This window comes from Pseudophryne corroboree, chromosome 5 (assembly GCF_028390025.1).
Source record: "Pseudophryne corroboree isolate aPseCor3 chromosome 5, aPseCor3.hap2, whole genome shotgun sequence".
Lineage (NCBI taxonomy): Eukaryota > Metazoa > Chordata > Amphibia > Anura > Myobatrachidae > Pseudophryne > Pseudophryne corroboree.
The window spans coordinates 691,703,590-691,723,466 of NC_086448.1; the positions used below are offsets into that span (position 1 = coordinate 691,703,590).

Consider the following 19,877-nt stretch of genomic DNA (forward strand, 5'->3'; position numbering starts at 1 on the left):
GTCCAGTAGCCAAGAAGCCAATCCATCCTGCACGCAGGTGAGTTCACTTCTTCTCCCCTAAGTCCCTCGTTGCAGTGATCCTGTTGCCAGCAGGACTCACTGTAAAATAAAAAACCTAAGCTAAACTTTTCTAAGCAGCTCTTTAGGAGAGCCACCTAGATTGCACCCTTCTCGGCCGGGCACAAAAATCTAACTGAGGCTTGGAGGAGGGTCATAGGGGGAGGAGCCAGTGCACACCACCTGATCCTAAAGCTTTACTTTTTGTGCCCTGTCTCCTGCGGAGCCGCTATTCCCCATGGTCCTTTCAGGAACCCCAGCATCCACTAGGACGATAGAGAAATGTAAATAAAAAATATATAAAAATAATGATGTCTCCGCGGTTCAAGGTCATCTCCGCTCCACCTTTCCACTGGGGAAGGGGCTGCTGGGAAATGTAGTTGCTGTTGCCTTGGGAGGGGGGTTAGGGTCACACACACTCACAGATAATTACCACACATGCTGCATTAGACTTGGTTTCGACAGCCTGGATGAAGAAGATAGAGCTTTTGAATTTGAGCAATTGCCGATTAATTAAGCTAATTGAACCTTCCAGATGCTTAATTAGTCCTGGGGGGAGGTCCCACAAATTTTTTCCTAAAAATAATTATTTGCTCTGGGGGAGGGAGAAAAAGAAAGAAAGAAAGAAAGAAAGAAAGAAAGAAAGAAAGAAAGAAAGAAAGAAAGAAAGAAAGAAAGAAAGAAAGAAAGAAAGAAAGAAAGAAAGAAAGAAGAAAGAAAGAAAGAAAGAAAGAAAGAAAGAAAGAAAGAAAGAAAGAAAGAAAGAAAGAAAGAAAGAAAGAAAGAAAGAAAGAAAGAAAGAAAGAAAGAAAGAAAGAAAGAAAGAAAGATGCTGTGATTTCTATAGAAATAACTGCATCTCGTTTTCTCTCCTGCAATAGGAAACTAGGGTTTTCAAGACTTACAGATTCCCGCGCACACAATTTAATATGCTTCTATGGGGTATATGCAATTGCGGTCGAATTCCCGAAATTGTCGAATTTCGGGAATTTCCCCCCCCCAAAAAAAAAAAAAACGTCAATGCAATTCAGTGCTTTCCGTCCAAAAAACGGACTTTCAAAATTCGACTTTTTGAAATTCGACTTTTGTCAAATTCGACTTTTCTGCAATGATACAAGTGCTGCAATTCGACCAAAGTGTATTCAATTGAAGTTTGGAAATTCGACAACAGTGCTTTTAGACAGTAAATTCTACATTTTCAATCCGCCACACTTTGGTGGGTGGAACTAATAAAAAAAATTTAAAACATGTTTTTTTTTTTTGTGTTTTTTTTTAATTGATAATAGCATATCTATTTATATTAGAAGGGATTAGGTACTTGGTTTGTCTTTTTTGGAGGCACAAGTATTATTTATATAATTTTTAAAATAATATTTTTTTATTTTATTTTTTTTTTAGATGGAATGGTAAAATTCAGAAAAAAAATGGCGTGGGGTCCCCCCTCCAAAGCATAACCAGCCTCGGGCTCTTAGAGCTGGTCCTGGTTCTAAAAATGCGGGGGGAAAATTGACAGGGGATCCCCCGTATTTTTAAAATTAGCACCGGGCTCTGCGCCTGGTGCTGGTGCAAAAAATACGGGGGACAAAATGAGTAGGGGTCCCCCGTATTTTTTACACCATCGGGCTCCACTAGCTGGACAGATAATGCCACAGCCGGGGGTCACTTTTATACAGTGCCTTGTGGCCGTGGCATTAAATATCCAACTAGTCACCCCTGGCCGGGGTACCCTGGGGGAGTGGGGACCCCTTCAATCAAGGGGTCCCCCCCCCCAGCCACCCAAGGGCCAGGGGTGAAGCCCGAGGCTGTCCCCCCCATCCATGGGCTGCGGATGGGAGGCTGATAGCCTTGAGTAAAATGACAGAATATTGTTTTTTCCAATAGTACTACAAGTCCCAGCAAGCCTCCCCGCAAGCTGGTACTTGGAGAACCACAAGTACCAGCATGCGGGAGAAAAACGGGCCCCGCTCGTACCTGTAGTACTACTGGGAAAAAAATACCCAAATAAAAACAGGAGACACACACCGTGACAAGTACAACTTTATTACACACTGCCGACACACATACTTACCTATGTTGACACGAAGCAGTCGGTCCTCTTCTCCAAGTAGAATCCACGGGTACCTGAAAATAAAAGATAATTATACTCACCTGATCCATGGTCCAGAGATAAATCCACGTACTTGTCAAAAAAAGAAAACGAACACCCGACCAGCGAACTAAAGGGGTCCCATGTTGACACATGGGACCTCTTTCCCCGAATGCAGAGAGACCCCCCCGTGACTGCTGTCACTGAAAGGTCTCGTAAGCCAATCAGCGAGCGCAACGTCCTTGCACTCTGCTGATTGGCTCTGTGCGCGTCTGAGCTGTCAGCGCATCGCACAGCTCCCTCCATTATATTCAATGGTGGGAACTTTGCGGTTAGTGGTGGGGTCACCCGCGGTCAGCGGCTGACCGCGGGTAACCCCATCGCTGACGGCAAAGTTCCCACCATTGAAAGTAATGGAGGCAGCTGTGCGATGCGCTGTCTGAGCTTAGATGCGCACAGCCAATCAGGTGAGCGCCACGGAGTAGCGCTTCCTGATTGGCTGAAGGGACCTCAGTGACAGGAGTCACGTGATGTCCCGGCATTCGGGGAAAGGGGTCTCATGTGTCAACATGGGACCCCTTTCAGTCCGGTGGTTCGGGTGTTCGTGTTTTTTTTTTGCCAAGTACGAGGAGTATCTCTGGACGTGGATTTATCTCTGGACACTGGCAGGTGAGTATAATTTTTTTCACAGGTACCCTCGGATCGTCGGAGACTGTGGCAGTCGGCGTGTCCACATAGGTAAGTATGTATGTGTGTCGGCAGTGTGTAATAAAGTTGTACTTGTCACGGTGTGTCTCTCCTGTTTTTATTTGGGCATTTTTTCCCCAGTAGTACTACTACAGGTACCAGCGGGCCCGTTTTTCTCCCACATGCTGGTACTTGTGGTTCTCCAAGTACCAGCTTGCGGGGGAGGCTTGCTGGGACTTGTAGTACTATTGGAAAAACAATATTCTGTCATTTTACTCAAGGCTATCAGCCTCCCATCCGCAGCCCATGGATGGGGGGGGGGGGGGGGGGGGGGGACAGCCTCGGGCTTCACCCCTGGCCCTTGGGTGGCTGGGGGGGGGGGGGGGGACTCCTTGATTGAAGGGGTCCCCACTCCCCCAGGGTACCCCGGCCAGGGGTGACTAGTTGGATATTTAATGCCACGGCCGCAGGGCACTGTATAAAAGTGACCCCCGGCTGTGGCATTATCTGTCCAGCTAGTGGAGCCCGATGCTGGTGTAAAAAATACGGGGGACCCCTACTCTTTGTCCCCCGTATTTTTTGCACCAGCACCAGGCGCAGAGCCCGGTGCTGGTTTTAAAAATACGGGGGATCCCCTGTCAATTTCCCCCCCGCATTTTTAGAACCAGGACCAGCTCGAAGAGCCCGAGGCTGGTTATGCTTTGGAGGGGGGACCCCACGCCATTTTTTTCCGGGTTTTTCCCGTTTTTCCCCGTTTTTTTAAATCGCGGCAAAATCCGGCAAATCGGCCGTTTTTCGCCCGCGGGACTGTCGAATGCGTTTTTCATTGAATATGGTGAATTCCGGAAGCCACCTGCCGGAATTCACCTGTCGAATTGTGACAAATGTGTAATGAACTGATTAAAGCGATTACAATACCATATCCATGTTACATTAAATAAAAGAAAAAAGTGAGAAGGCACACTGTTCCGCTGCATGGCCAAGCAGAAGATATTGTGTACGACCTGAGCGCGAATGCACTGCACGATCCGGAGGATATGCCATTCCGATTTGCCCGGAAGCAACATATCGTGCAGCGTTTGTTCAGGGCCTTAGTGATACCAGGTGATCTCACCACGGCTCTCATTCCGAGTTGATCGCTCGCTAAGTGCATTTAGCACCAGTGCAAACGCTAGACCGACGCCCTCTGGGAGTGTATCTTAGCTTAGCAGAAGTGTGACCGAAAGGATCGCAGACCTGCTCCAAAAAAATATTGTGCAGTTTCTGAGCAGCTGGAAACTTACTCCTAGCTAGCGATCACTTCAGACTGTTTAGTTCCTGATTTGACGTCACAAACACGTCCTGCCAGCCACTCCCCCGTTTCCCCAGCCACTCCTGCGTTTTTATCGGGCACGCCTGCGTTTTTACACACACTCCCCGAAAATGCTAAGTTTCCACCCAGAAACACCCACTTCCTGTCAATCACTCACCGATCAGCAGTGCGATTGAAAACCGTCGCTAGAACTTGTGTGAAACTGCATAGTTTTGTGTGAAAGTACGATAGCGCGTGCGCAGTGCGCACCATACGCATGCGCAGAAGTGCCGCTTTTTCAACTAATTGCCGCGCTGCGAACGAAAGCAGCTAGCAATCAACTCGGAATGAGGGCCCATATCCTAGCTAATTGATAAATAAGTGCCACACAGACAATGTGAAGCATGTAACAAAGCTAGATAAATATCACATTTTATCCCTAGTGTTAGTTCTCCAGAAACTATGCCATTCCGTCCTGTGCCGCCAAATTATAAACAGAAAAATACTATAAAAAGCAACATCATCTACAACTTGTAGTGGCCATGCAGGCAATAGCTGGAGAATGAAAAATTATCTGCAGGATTTCACACCCTATCAGGCTCCAATGTTACTTGCAGGCCAAAAAACTAATTTATTTAGTTCCTGTGTGTATTTTGCTTTTTAAATACATATATACATCAGTATTTTATAGTTAAACATATAAAAATGGGACACTGGTTGTTACAATATTAATGCATGGTCATTAGTGCACTAATTGTTATGCACTATAGAAAATGTGAGTGCACCTGAGAAAAGAGAGATTCAATTAGAAATACCAATTTGTGGTACTCGCACTGAAGCGGAGTGACTTTTCTACAAAATGCGACCTGGGAGAAGTGCAAGAAAAAGTGAGGAAACCATCCTGGACTATAAAACAATGCAATAGTAGGTCCATACAGAAAAGCTCGTAGCCGTGAGGAAAGTACTGGAGGTTCTTAAAAGGTGTAAAATGTCTGCGTTTTGCTCTTTATTTTTGATACAGAATGAGGTCTGTATAGTCATTTTTCAGTGTTTCTATACAAGCGTGTAAATAGCTGGAACACACACACTTTCACTGCTCATCAGCAAGTTCAGAAACCCCTCTCCCATCGATGCAATGCATCCACATACAGTACATGTCCTATATCATTTAACCCATTATTGTAATTTTGCAAGAAATTCACCTGAAAACGGACATCTTTATTGGCCAGATTATGTTATTTGGCCAAGTGTGTGATTATTCATTGGGAGGGGTGTACCAGATGTTCTGCTCTGTGTCCAACATTTCCACCTTGAAATAATAAGATTTTAAACCTACCGGTAAATCTTTTTCTCGTAGTCCGTAGAGGATGCTGGGACTCCGTAAGGACCATGGGGATAGACGGGCTCCGCAGGAGACATGGGCACTTTACGAAAGACTTTGGATCTGGATGTGCACTGGCTCCTCCCTCTATGCCCCTCCTCCAGACCTCAGAGAAACTGTGCCCAGAGGAGACGGATAGTACGAGGAAAGGATTTTTGTTAATCCAAGGGCAAGATTCATACCAGCCACACCAATCACACCGTATAACCTGTGATATACTATCTAGTTAACAGTATAAAACAACAACATATCATCGGTCCAAAACCGACGAAACTATAACATAACCCTTATGAAAGCAATAACTATATACAAGTCTTGCAGAAGTAGTCCGCACTTGGGACGGGCGCCCAACATCCTCTACGGACTACGAGAAAAAGATTTACCGGTAGGTTTAAAATCTTATTTTCTCTAATGTCCTAGAGCAGGAGTGGGGAACCTTTGGCCCTCCAGCTGCTGTTGAACTACACATACCAGCATGCTTTGCTACAGATTTGCCATTTAGCCATGCTAAAACTGTTGCAGGGCGTGATGGGATGTGTAGTTCATCAACAGCTGGAGGGCCGAAGGTTCCCCATCCCTGTCCTAGAGGATGCTGGGACTCTGTAAGGACCATGGGGATTATACCAAAGCTCCCAAATGCGCGGGAGAGTGCGGATGACTCTGCAGCACCGATTGAGCAAACAGGAGGTCCTCCTCAGCCAGGGTATCAAACTTATAGAACTTTGCAAAGGTGTTTGACCCCAACCAAGTAGCAGCTCGGCACAGCTGTAGTGCCGAGACCCCTCGGGCAGCCGCCCAAGACGAGCCCACCTTCCTAGTGGAATGGGCCTTAACCGATTTTGGTAACGGCAATCCTGCCGTAGAATGCGCCTTCTGAATCGTGTTACAGATCCAGCGAGCAATAGTCTGCTTTGAAGCAGGGCCGCCATCCTTGTTGGCTGCAAAACAGTGCTTTTGTTTTTCTGATCCTAGCCGTTCTGGCCACGTAAATCTTCAAAGCCCTGACCACATCAAGGGACTCGGAATCCTCCAAGTCTCGCGTAGCCACAGGCACGACAATAGGTTGGTTCATATGAAAGGATGAGACCACCTTAGGTAGGAATTGAAGACGGGTCCGCAATTCCGCTCTATCCATATGGAAAACCAGATAGGGGCTTTAATGAGATAAAGCCGCTAATTCCGAAACTCGCCTAGCCGAAGCCAAGGCTAACAACATGACCACCTTCCAAGTGAGATATTTCAACTCCACTGTTTTAAGTGGTTCAAACCAATGTGACTTAAGAAAACTTAACACCACGTTAAAGGTCCCAAGGCGCCACCGGAGGTACAAAAGGAGGCTGAATATGCAGTACGCCATTCACAAAAGTCTGTACTTCAGGCAGAGAGGCGAATTCCTTTTGAAAGAAAATGGATAAGGCCGAAATCTGAACTTTAATGGAGCCTAATTTTAGGCCCAAATTCACTCCAGTTTGTAGGAAGTGAAGTAAATGGCCTAGATGGAATTCTTCCGTAGGAGCATTCCTGGCCTCACACCAAGAAACATATTTTCTCCATATTCGGTGATAATGTTTAGATGTCACATCCTTCCTAGCCTTTATTAGTGTAGGAATGACCTCATCCGGAATACCTTTTTCCGCTAGGATCCGGCGTTTAACCGCCATGCCGTCAAACGCAGCCGCGGTAAGTCTTGGAACAGACATGGACCCTGTTGCAACAGGTCCTGTCTTCCACGAAGAGGCCACGGATCTTCTGTGAGCATTTCCTGCAGATCCGGATACCAGGTCCTTCGTGGCCAATCTGGAACAATGAGTATTGTTCTCACTCCTCTTTTTCTTATTATTCTCAACACCTTGGGTATGAGAGGAAGAGGAGGAAATACATAGACAGACTGGAACACCCACGGTGTCACTAGGGCGTCCACAGCTACCGCCTGAGGGTCTCTTGACCTGGCGCAATACCTTTGTAGCTTTTTGTTGAGACGGGACGCCATCATGTCTATTTGGGGCAGTCCCCACCGACTTGCAATCTGTGCGAAGACTTCCTGATCAAGTCCCCACTCTCCCGGATGCAGGTCGTGTCTGCTGAGGAAGTCTGCTTCCCAGTTGTCCACTCCCGGAATGAACACTGCTGACAGTGCGCTTACATGATTCTCCGCCCAGCGAAGAATTCTGGTGGCTTCCGCCATCGCCACTCTGTTCCTTGTGCCGCCTTGGCGGTTTACATAAGCTACTGCGGTGACGTTGTCTGACTGGATCAGAACTGGTCGGTCACGAAGTAAGGTCTCCGCTTGACGCAGGGCGTTGTATATGGCCCTTAGTTCCAGGATGTTGATGTGAAGACAAGTCTCTTGACTTGACCAAGGGCCTTGGAAATTTCTACCCTGTGTGACTGCTCCCCAACCCCGGAGGCTCGCGTCCGTGGTCACCAGGATCCAATCCTGAATGCCGAACCTGCAGCCCTCTAGAAGGTGAGCACTCTGCAGCCACCACAGGAGATATACCCTGGCCCTGGGGGACAGGGTGATCCGCTGATGCATTTGCAGATGTGACCCGGACCATTTGTCCAATAGGTCCCATTGGAAAGTCCTTGCATGGAACCTGCCGAAGGGAATGGCTTCGTATGTCGCCACCATTTTTCCCAAGACTTGAGTGCAATGATGTACTGACACTTGTTTCGGCTTCAACAGGTTCTTGACTAGAGTCATGAGTTCCTGCGCTTTTTCTATCGGAAGAAAAACCCTTTTCTGGTCTGTGTCCAGAATCATGCCCAAGAAGGGCAGGCGAGTCGTGGGATTCAGCTGCGACTTTGGAATATTGAGAATCCAGCCGTGTCGCTGTAACACCTTCAGTGAAAGGGATAGGCTGTTCTGCAACTTCTCCCGTGATCTCGCTTTTATGAGGAGATCGTCCAAGTACGGGATAATTGTCACACCCTGCTTGTGCAGGAGCACCATCATTTCCGCCATTACCTTGGTGAAAATTCTCGGGGCCGTGGAAAGCCCAAACGGCAACGTCTGAAATTGGTAATGACAATCCTGTACCGCAAATCTCAGGTACGCCTGATGAGGAGGATATATGGGAACATGCAGGTATGCATCCTTTATGTCCAGAGATACCATAAAATCCCCCCCTTCCAGGCTGGCGATGACCGCTCTGAACGATTACATCTTGAACTTGAACCGTTTTAAGTAAAGGTTCAGGGATTTTAAATTCAAAATGGGTCTGACCGAACCGTCCGGTTTCGGGACCACAAACAGAGTTGAGCAGTACCCCTTCCCTCTCTGAAGCAGGGGAACCTCGGCCACCACTTGTTGAAGACACAATTTGTGAATCGCATGTAACACTCTCTCCCTTTCCAGGGGAGAAATTGGTAGCGCCGATTTGAAAAACCGGCGAGGAGGCACCTCTTCGAATTCCAGCTTGTATCCCTGGGAAACAATTTCTATTGCCCAGGGATCCACCTGTGAGTGAACCCAGATGTGGCTGAAAAGTCGAAGACGTGCCCCCACTGGAGAGGACTCCCTCAGGGTAGCCCCAGCATCATGCGGTGGATTTTGCAGAGGCCGGGGAGGACTTCTGTTCCTGGGAACTAGCTGTGTTGTGCAGCTTTTTTCCTCTGCCCTTACCCCTGGCAAGAAAGGACAATCCACGTACTCTTTTGCTTTTATTTGAACGAAAGGACTGCATTTGATAATGAGGCGCTTTCTTAGATTGTGAGGGAATAAAAGGCAAAAAATTCGATTTACCTGCCGTAGCTGTGGAGACGAGTTCCGAGAGGCCTTCTCCAAACAATTCCTCACCCTTGTAAGGCAAAAACTCCATATGCCTCTTTGAGTCGGCATCACCCGTCCACTGTCGGGTCCATAAGACTCGCCTAGCAGAAATAGACATAGCGTTTATTCTGGAACCCAGTAAACTAATGTCTCTGAGCATCCCTCATATATAAGACAGCATCTTTTATATGCCCTAGGGTCATTAAAATGGTATCCTTATCAAGGGTCTCAATATCCGCTGATAAGGAATCTGCCCACGCTGCTACAGCACTACAAACCCAGGCCGACGCAATTGCCGGTCTGAGTAACGTACCAGAATGTGTGTAAATGGACTTCAAGGTAACCTCCTGCTTGCGTTCAGCAGGATCCTTGAGGGTAGCCGTATCTTGGGATGGGAGCGCTATCTTTTTTGATAAGCGTGTCAAAGCTTTGTCTACCCTAGGGGAGGATTCACACCGTATTCTGTCCTGTGACGGGAAAGGATACGCTATTAGAATCCTTTTGGGAATCTGCAGTTTTTTGTCTGGAGTTTCCCACGCTTTTTCGCATAATTCGTTCAGCTCATGTGAAGAGGGAAAGGTGACCTCAGATTTCTTTCCCTTATACATGTGTACCCTCGTGTGAGGGACAGGGGGTTCCTCAGTGATATGCAAAACATCTTTAATTGCGATAATCATATATCGAATACATTTAGCCACCCTTGGCTGCAATTTTGCATCATCGTAGTCGACACTGGAGTCTGAATCCATGTCGGTATCTGTGTCAACTATTTGGGATAGTGGGCGCTTCTGAGACCCCGAAGGTCCCGGCGACATTGGGACAGACATGGGTTGACTCCCTGACTGTACCCTAGCTTCAGCTTTGTCTAATCTTTTGTGCAATAAATTAACACTAGCACTTAAAACATTCCACATATCCATCCAGTCAGGTGTCGGCGCTGCCGACGGAGACCTAACATTCATACACTCCCCCTCCTCCTGAGTCTTCAACCTCAGACATGTCGACACACGCGTACCGACACACCACACACACACAGGGAAGCTCTTTTCTGAAGACAGGTTCCCCACCAGGCCCTTTGGAGAGACAGAGAGAGAGAGTATGCCAGCACACACCCCAGCGCTATATGACCCAGGAAAAAACACAGAATGTTTACCCAGTAGCGCTTTTGGAGCATGTATATGCGCCAATTATGTGCCCCCCCTCTACTTTAAAACCCTCTTTCACCGTGTGTTAAGCAGGGGAGAGTCCTGGGAGCTTCCTCTCAGCGGTGCTGTGGAGAAAAATGGCGCTGGTGAGTGCTGAGGGAGAAGCCCCGCCCCCTCGGCGGCGGGCTTCTCTCCCGCTCAAATTTCTTAATAACATGGCGGGGGCTCTTTTTATACATGTACAGTGCCCAGCTGTACATGTATATATGTGTATTTGCCACAGGAGGTTTTTATTGCTGCCCAGGGCGCCCCCCCCTGCGCCCTGCACCCTTACAGTGACCGATGTGTGTGAGGTGAATGGGAGCAATGGCGCACAGCCTCACTGCTGTGCGTTACCTCTATGAAGATCAAGGTGTCTTCTGCCGCCTCTGAAGTCTTTTCCTCACATACTCACCCGGCTTCTATCTGACGGCGGCGCGGCTCTGGGACGGACGGCGAGGGTGAGACCTGCGTACCGATCCCTCTGGAGCTAATGGTGTCCAGTAGCCTAAGACACAGAGCCCTGAAACTCAGAGAAGTGGGTCTGTTTCTCTCTCCTCAGTCCCTCGATGCAGGGAGCCTGTTGCCAGCAGGCTCCCTGAAAATAAAAAACCTAACTAAAATACTTTCTTTTACAGGAAACTCAGGAGAGCTCCCTGAAAGCACCCTGTCTCCACTGGGCACAGCATCAAACTGAGGTCTGGAGGAGGGGCATAGAGGGAGGAGCCAGTGCACACCCAGATCCAAAGTCTTTCTTAAAGTGCCCATGCCTCCTGCGGAGCCCGTCTATCCCCATGGTCCTTACGGAGTCCCAGCATCCTCTAGGACGTTAGAGAAAAAGGGTTTCCCTACATTTGCACGCAAATTTCCTCTGAAAAATCAATGCAAGTTTGGAATTGGATTGCACATGTAATCCGTACAACTCAATTCGCATCTAATTAAATTGACCCCTAAAACCCTAAAGGGGGGTACTCACGGAGCGATCGCTGCTTAAAATCTAAGCAATCTGACTAGATTGCTTAGATTTTAAGCATGATCGCTCCTTGTGTACCCCCCACAGCGATAGCGATGCGCAGCCCCGCGCATCGCTATCGCTGGTGCTAGATTGGCCTGCATGCAGGCCAACCTAGCAGGTCGCTCATTTCACCCACTGGGTGAAATGAGCGGCCCCCCCCGTCTCCCCCCGCACGCTCAGCACACACGCCTCCCCCCGCACGCTCAGCACACATCGCGCTCAGCACACATCTCTCCCACATCAGCCCATGAATACGGGCCTTTAGACCTTAAACCAATCGCGGTCAGAGGTACAGTGAGGAGTACGTTTTCACTTATCCATTACCAGTGGCAAAGGAAACAAACACACTGAACTTGTGGTTCTGGCAAATAGTAAAGTCATTTGACTCAGGTTAACATGCTAACTGCTCAACATTCAAACCAGTTTTGTAATCTAGCTTTTACATAAGGCTTGGCTGGCAACAGCTCAAGTTCCGGTATGCTACAGCCATAGAAATATGCAAGTACAATATATACTTCTTTTCATGTGGCTCAGTTTGTCCAAGCTTTGATGTACTTCTTGTGAGACACTACCCACAGATAGTTAAAATCCAGGAACCAAGAGACCATGGTAAAACATCAAGCTGGATCCCAGATTTGTCTGATGCAGACCTTTGTTCTACATGACTGTTCGCCAGAGTTTTGAAGTACAAACATTGTGGTTAGGATAGTCACTTATTCCCTTTCACCTTGGCAGCCAGTAGCAAGCCAGTCTCCTCATAGTATAAACATAAAGCATGAAATGTGTATTCTAAGTTTACAAAGTGGAAAACAAAAAACTAGTTATTTCCATCTTTCACCAAGGCAAATGTTGCACCGTACACTTCCATCTTCTTTGTTCAATCAAAATCATTGACAATCCTTTATCTAGTATTATATATTAAGCAGGTGCACTTGGAGTTGACAAACCCTATGCAAGAGAGGCTGCAATTTGTAATAAATGTCAATTGTAATATTGTATCACAAGGATTACATCTAGTAAAGAAAAAAAAAATGGGAATTTAAAAACAATTTGTGCAAACAATGACTGAAAACAAATTTATTGACTGGATATATATGCTGATTTAAATGGAATGTAAATACACACTTTGCTTAGCCCAACTATACAGTTAAGCAGAGTTGTTCAAATGTTAACAATGAATTATTGGTACATAAGCAACACTAAACAATACCTGATAACATTAGCATTCCAAACTACTTGATAACATCTACTGGCTTAAAGAGGACATAGTAAAAGTCAGAAGGGTAAGGTCCATAACAATACAAGCATTTTAAACAAAAATGGAAAACTCTACAACTGGTAAGATGACTGACAAACAGCCCAACAGAGCAAGAAAACACAAGTTACAAAGAGCAGACTTTGATCCCACTCCAAGCAGCATGCCCTATGAATGCCCCTTACCTGAGAAAGCTGCCTAGGGTTGGGGCATCCAAACAGTGCCGAGCTGGAACTGAAGCTGATGGCACCTCTGCGGCTCAGGACATGCTTCGGTACCGGCCTGTCCAGGGGCAGCACCGGCAACTGGTAACATACTTCCATTGAACAATGCCTCAGGGGGGCAAATCACAAAGAAACACAAGGGAGACAAAAAAAAAAAAAAAAAAGTAGAGTATAGGGATAAACCAGGGTCTCAAGAAGACTATGGGTCAGGAGAAGATATATGTAATATTCCTAGACACCATCTCTACCAAAACACCCAGCAGCAATTTCTCTTGTATTCCTCCGGGCACAAAATCCTTATCCAGAAAAAGAAAGTCATGCATTGCAATCTGATACACACAGCCTTTGAAGTGCTGAAGCTGAGGAGGTGTATTGCTGGGGAGGTCACCCCTGGATGGGATGAAGCAGAGGTGTAGGTATTGCTAGGCAAGTCACCCCTGGATGGGATGAAGCAGAGGTGCAGGAATTGCTGGGAAGGTTACCTCTTTATGGGATGAACCAGATGAAGTGTGCTGCGGGCAAGTCACCCCTGGGTGGGATGAAGCAGAGGAGGTGCAGGAATTGCTGGGAAGGTTATCCCTTTATGGGATAAACCAGATGAGGTGTACTGCGGGTAGGTCACCCCTGGATAGGATGAAGCAGAGGTGGTGTATGTATTGCTGGGGAGATCACCCCAGGATATGGGATGAAGCACAGTAGGTGCAGGTATAGCTGGGGAGGACACCCCAGGATATGGGATGAGGCAGAGTAGGTGCAGGTATAGCTGGGGAGGACACCCCAGGATATGGGATGAGGCAGAGTAGGTGCAGGTATAGCTGGGGAGGTCACCCTAGGATATGGGATGAGGCAGAGTAGGTGCAGGTATAGCTGAGGAGGTCACCCCAGGATATGGGATGAAGCAGAGTAGGTGCAGGTATAGCTGAGGAGGTCACCCCAGGATATGGGATGAAGCAGAGTAGGTGCAGGTATAGCTGAGGAGGTCACCCAAGGATATGGGATGAGGCAGAGTAGGTGCAGGTATAGCTGGGGAGGATACCCCAGGATATGGGATGAGGCAGAGTAGGTGCAGGTATAGCTGAGGAGGTCACCCAAGGATATGGGATGAAGCAGAGTAGGTGCAGGTATAGCTGGGGAGGTCACGTAGGGAATGCACTCAGCAGGGCACTTGTGGGGACGGTGTTATTGGGAAGAAAAGGGAAGGCGGGGAGGAATCCGTGGGGATTGTTGTTCTAAAATAATCCAGGAGGTGAGTAATGAATGAGTGCAGGAGAGATGCCCCGTCCCCGGTGCCAGGTCCCTGCAGCAGGTGGGCAGACAGGGGAGCTCTCCGTCCTGCTGTGCTCCTCAGAGGGAGCGATGTGGCCCTGCAGGGCCCGTGTTCTCAGTGCCCGGGCCCCCTGGCCGTGCAGCCCGGGGCTGGTGGGATGAGACCGGAGTGTACGGGCGGCTCTCTCTTCTCCTCCCTCCGTGCAGGCGCAGTATTCCCATCTTCTCCGCCGTCTCACTGCCGCATCTCCCCGGCTCCGGGCGAGATACAGGCCGCGGCAATCGGGGCCTCTGATCACCCGGAGGCGGCCCCGGCTCGCTGGATGCAGGATGTGCGGAGGATGCAATGCTCGGTGCGGAATGAATGAGCCGCTCCTGCTCTCCCAGGGCTGTGAGCCCTACACGCACCCTGGCGACGCTGCCTGGTACCGGAGCCTTTGTGTGATTGCAACAGCAGCTAGTCTCTCCCTGCAGCAGTCACAATTAGGAGACAGCCCTCCCTCTCCCCGGAGGAACATGCTCGCCCCCCTTCCTCAGTGCCCGTCCCGCCCGCTGCACCGTCGCTGCCGAACACACGGGAAAAAATGCAAATGAAAAGGAAGGAAAAAAACCACAGCGCCCAGTATCCCGTATGCACGCCTCTCAGCAGCTGCCCATACCGCCGGTTGCGGCCACCACACTACACAGGAGGCTGCCTGCCGGGCTCACACAGCACACGTCATGTGACCGTCCTCCGGAGCGACACCGCGGCACCACGTGACTCGCCGTGTGTGTGCGGGGAGAGGGCAATGCGGGGCTGCTCCGGCTCTCCAGCTGCGGTGACGTCACAGCAATCCGCATCCTGCTGGTGAGCCAGTGCCAGAGGTTCCATCACCTGTGCCACAGAGACATGAGGACTGTATATACATATAGCTATAGATAGACACAGAGCTCTCTGCTGCATTTGACACTGTTGACCACTCTCTTGTCATATACTACAATCCCTAGTCCGGGTCACTTCCCTTTCTTGGTTCTCATCCTACCTATCTAATCTCTATTTCAGTGACCACATCTCTGAATCCACCTGCTCTTCACTACCGCTATCAGTTGGCGTACAGCAAGGCTCATTCTTTGCTTTTCTCAATCTTTACCTCATCCATGCTTGCCTACCTGACCCTCTCCATGAGGGAGAAAATGCTCTGTTCCTGGACTTTCCTGGTAATGTATGATTGCCATCACCTGTGGTGAGCTAGTCAATTGATAAGAAAGGTGTTTCACCACAGGTGATGGCAATCATACATTACCAGGAAAGTCCAGGAACAGAGCATTTTCTCCCTCATGGAGAGGGTCAGGTAGGCAAGTATGACCTCATCTCTTGGTGGCAAAATAATCAGCTCAATCAGATTTCGGTGTTATCTCTGTATGCGGATGATACATCTACCTATCCTCTCCAGATTTGATTTGTCACCATCTGTATTGGTCAATGTCACTGAATGCCTTTCTACATTTTCATCTTGGATGTCATCTCGCCACCTCAAACATAATTTCTCTAACGTCCTAGTGGATGCTGGGGACTCCGTAAGGACCATGGGGAATAGACGGGCTCCGCAGGAGACATGGGCACTTTAAGAAAGAATTTAGATTCTGGTGTGCTCTGGCTCCACCCTCTATGTCCCTCCTCCAGACCTCAGTTTGAATCTGTGCCCGGACGAGCTGGGTGCTGTTCAGTGAGCTCTCCTGAGCTTGCTGTAAGAAAGTATTTTGTTAGGTTTTTTATTTTCAGGGAGCTCTGCTGGCAACAGACTCCCTGCATCGTGGGACAGAGGGGAGAGAATCAGCCCTACTCTCTGAAGCTAGGTCCTGCTTCTTAGGCTACTGGACACCATTAGCTCCAGAGGGATCGTACACAGGATCTCACCCTCGTCGTCCGATCCCAGAGCCGCGCCGCCGTCCCCCTCGCAGAGCCGGAAGTCAGAAGCCGGGTGAGTATGAGAAGCAAGAAGACTTCGAAATCGGCGGCAGAAGACTCCGTTCTTCACATAAGGTAACGCACAGCACTGCAGCTGTGCGCCATTGCTCCAAACACACCTCACATACTCCGGTCACTGTAAGGGTGCAGGGCGCCCTGGGCAGCATATGGACCTCTGTGGGCAAAAGTACTCATATATACAGTTGGGCACTGTATATATGTATGAGCCCCCGCCAAAAAGATATGTATTTTAGCGGGACAGAAGCCCGCCGTCGAGGGGGCGGGGCTTCTCCCTCAGCACTCACCAACGCCATTTTTTCTTCACAGCTCCGCTGAGAAGAAGCTCCCCAGGCTCTCCCCTGCAGATCACGGTAGAAAAGGGTAAAAGGAGAGGGGGGCACATAATTAGGCGCTAAAAACACAATATACAGAAGCTACTGGGTTAACATTAAGTTACTGTGTTATTCCTGGGTTATATAGCGCTGGGGTGTGTGCTGGCATACTCTCTCTCTGTCTCACCAAAGGGCCTTGTGGGGGAACTGTCTTCAAAAAGGGCATTCCCTGTGTGTGTGGTGTGTCGGTACGCTTGTGTCGATATGTCTGAGGAAGGCTATGTGGAAGCAGAGCGGGAGCAAATGAATGTGGTGTCTCTGCCGACGGCACCGACACCTGATTGGATGGATATGTGGAAGGTTTTAAATGATAATGTTAATTCCTTACATAAAAGGTTGGAAAACCCGAAGCCTCAGGACAGTCAGGGTCCCAACCCATGCCTGATCCTATGTCGCAGAGGCCGACAGGGTCTCAGAAGCGCCCACTATCCCAAATTATTGACACGGATACCGACATGGATTCTGACTCCAGTGTCGATTACGATGATGCAAAGTTACAGCCAAGATTGTCTAAATCCATCCGTTATATGATTATAGCTATTAAGGATGTGTTGCACATCACAGAGGAAACCCCAGTCCCTGACGGGAGGGTTCATATGTATGGGGAAAAGAAGCCGCAGGTAACTTTTCCCCCCTCACACAAGCTCAATGAGTTATGTGAAAAGGCTTGGGAATCTCCAGATAAAAACTGCAGATTTCCAAAAGGATTCTTTTGGCGTATTCTTTCCCGCCAACGGACAGGTTACACTGGGAATCCTCCCCCAGGGTGGACAAAGCTTTGACACGCTTATCCAAGAAGGTAGCCCTGCCGTCACAGGATACGGCTATCCTCAAAGATGCTGCGGATAGAAAACAGGAGGGTACCCTGAAGTCCATTTATACACATTCAGGTACCTTACTGAGGCCGGCAATCGCGTCGGCTTGGGTGTGTAGTGCTGTAGCAGCATGGACGGATACCTTATCTGAGGAACTTGATACCTTAGACAAGGATACTATATTAATGACCCTGGGGAGTATTAAAGACGCTGTCCTTTATATGAGAGATGCTCAAAGAGACATTAGCCTCCTAGGTTCTAGAATAAATGCTATGTCGATTTCTGCCAGAAGGGTCCCGTGGACTCGGCAATGGACAGGTGATGCCGACTCAAAAAGGCATATGGAGGTTTTACCTTACAAGGGTGAGGAATTGTTTGGGGAGGGTCTCTCGGACCTGGTCTCCACAGCTACGGCTGGAAAGTCAATTTTTTTTGCCATATGTTTCCTCACAGCCTAAGAAAGCACCGTATTACCAAATGCAGTCCTTTCGATCACAGAAAAACAAGAAAGTCCGTGGTGCGTCCTTTCTTGCCAGGGGCAGAGGAAAGCAGCTGCACAACACAGCTAGTTCCCCGGCTTCCACTAAATCCACCGCATGACGCTGGGGCTCCACAGGCAGAGCTAGGTCCGGTGGGGGCGCGTCTCCGAAATTTCAGCCACAAGTGGGTTCACTCCCAGTTGGATCCCTGGGCAATAGATATTGTGTCTCAGGGATACAAGCTGGAATTCGAAGAGATGCCCCCTCACCGATACCTCAAATCGGCCCTGCCAGCTTCCCCCTTAGAAAGGGAAATAATGTTAACTGCAATTCACAAATTGTATCTTCAACAGGTGGTGGTCAAGGTTCCCCTCCTTCAACAAGGAAAGGGTTATTATTCGACCATGTTTGTGGTACCGAAACCGGACGGTTCGGTCAGACCCATATTGAATTTAAAATCCCTGAACATGTACCTAAAAAGGTTCTGGTTCAAGATGGAATCGCTGAGAGCGGTCATTGCAAGCCTGGAAGGGGGGGATTTTATGGTGTCTCTGGACATAAAGGATGCATACCTTCATTTCCCCATTTATCCACCTCTTCAGGCGTACCTCAGATTTGTGGTACAGGATTGTCATTACCAATTTCAGACGTTGCCGTTTGGTCTCTCCACGGCTCCGAGAATATTTACCAAGGTAATGGCGGAAATGATGGTACTCCTGCGGAAGCAAGGGGTCACAATTATCCCATACTTGGACGATCTCCTCATAAAAGCGAGGCCAAGAGAGCAGTTGCTGATCAGCGTAGCACGTTCTCTGGAAGTGTTACGGCAACACGGCTGGATTCGAAATATTCCAAAGTCGCAGTTGGTTCCTACGACTCGTCTGCCTTTCCTGGTCATGATTCTGGACACAGACCAGAAAAGGGTTTATCTCCCGATAGAAAAAGTTCAGGAACTCATGACACTGGTCAGGGACCTATTAAAACCAAAACAGGTGTCAGTGCATCACTGCACTCGAGTCCTGGAAAAGATGGCATCATACGAGGCCATTCTCTTCGGCAGGTTCCATGCAAGGACTTTTCAATGGGACTTACTGGACAAATGGTCCGGATCACATCTTCAGATGCATCGGTTAATCACCCTATCCTCCAGGGCCAGGGTGTCTCTCCTGTGGTGGCTGTAGAGTGCTCACCTTCTCGAGGGCCGCAGATTCGGCATTCAGGACTGGGTCCTGGTGACCACGGATGCAAGCCTCCGAGGGTGGGGAGCAGTCACACAGGGAAGAAATTTCCAAGGTCTGTGGTCAAGTCAGGAGACTTGCCTTCACATCAACGTCCTGGAACTAAGGGCCATATACAACGCCCTACGTCAAGCGGAGACCCTGCTTCGCGACCAACCGGTTCTGATTCAGTCAGACAACATCACCGCTGTGGCTCATGTAAACCGACAAGGCGGCACAAGGAGCAGGGTGGCAATGGCGGAAGCCACCAGAATTCTGCGCTGGGCGGAGAATCACGTGAGCGCACTGTCAGCAGTGTTCATCCCGGGAGTGGACAACTGGGAAGCAGACTTCCCTAGCAGGCACGACCTCCACCCGGGAGAGTGGGGACTTCATCAAGAAGTCTTCACGCAGATTGCAAGTCGGTGGGAACTGCCACAGGTGGACATGATGGCATCCCGCCTCAACAAAAAGCTACAGAGGTATTGCGCCAGGTCAAGAGACCCTCAGGCGATAGCTGTGGACGCCCTGGTGACACAGTGGGCGTTCCAGTCAGCAGGGCCGGCTCCAGGCCTACTAGCACCCTGAGCGAGAAAATGTAAAAGCACCCCCCCCGCGCTCCTGGAAAAGTGGGTGTGGCCTCTGGAAAAGTGGGCGTGGCCTCATAACTTCATATCATCAAACTATAAACATATTTTCACACAATTAGCAGCCTTACACATAGTCACAGTAGTGTTCCTTACACACAATGTCTCCAGTATAGTGCCAGATACACATAATGTGCAGTGCCAGATAGACATGACATGCC

General features: G+C 48.8%; 1 protein-coding gene across 7 annotated transcripts in view; it reads right to left on the bottom strand.

The window, feature by feature from the left end:
* PDE7A (phosphodiesterase 7A) overlaps positions 1–19,877 on the bottom strand; it is a 593,823-nt gene that overhangs the window by 235,804 nt on the left and 338,142 nt on the right. Inside the window, exon 1 of one of the 7 annotated variants that reach the window (XM_063923811.1) lies at positions 12,914–15,006. The exons of 5 other annotated variants lie outside the window; for them this stretch is intronic. In XM_063923811.1, coding sequence (XP_063779881.1) covers positions 12,914–13,051 — 138 coding nt within the window. In that variant the 5' untranslated portion in view covers positions 13,052–15,006. Of the gene's footprint in view, positions 1–12,913; positions 15,007–19,877 lie in introns of those variants that run through there. One more of the 7 variants, XM_063923813.1, reaches the window with a different exon arrangement.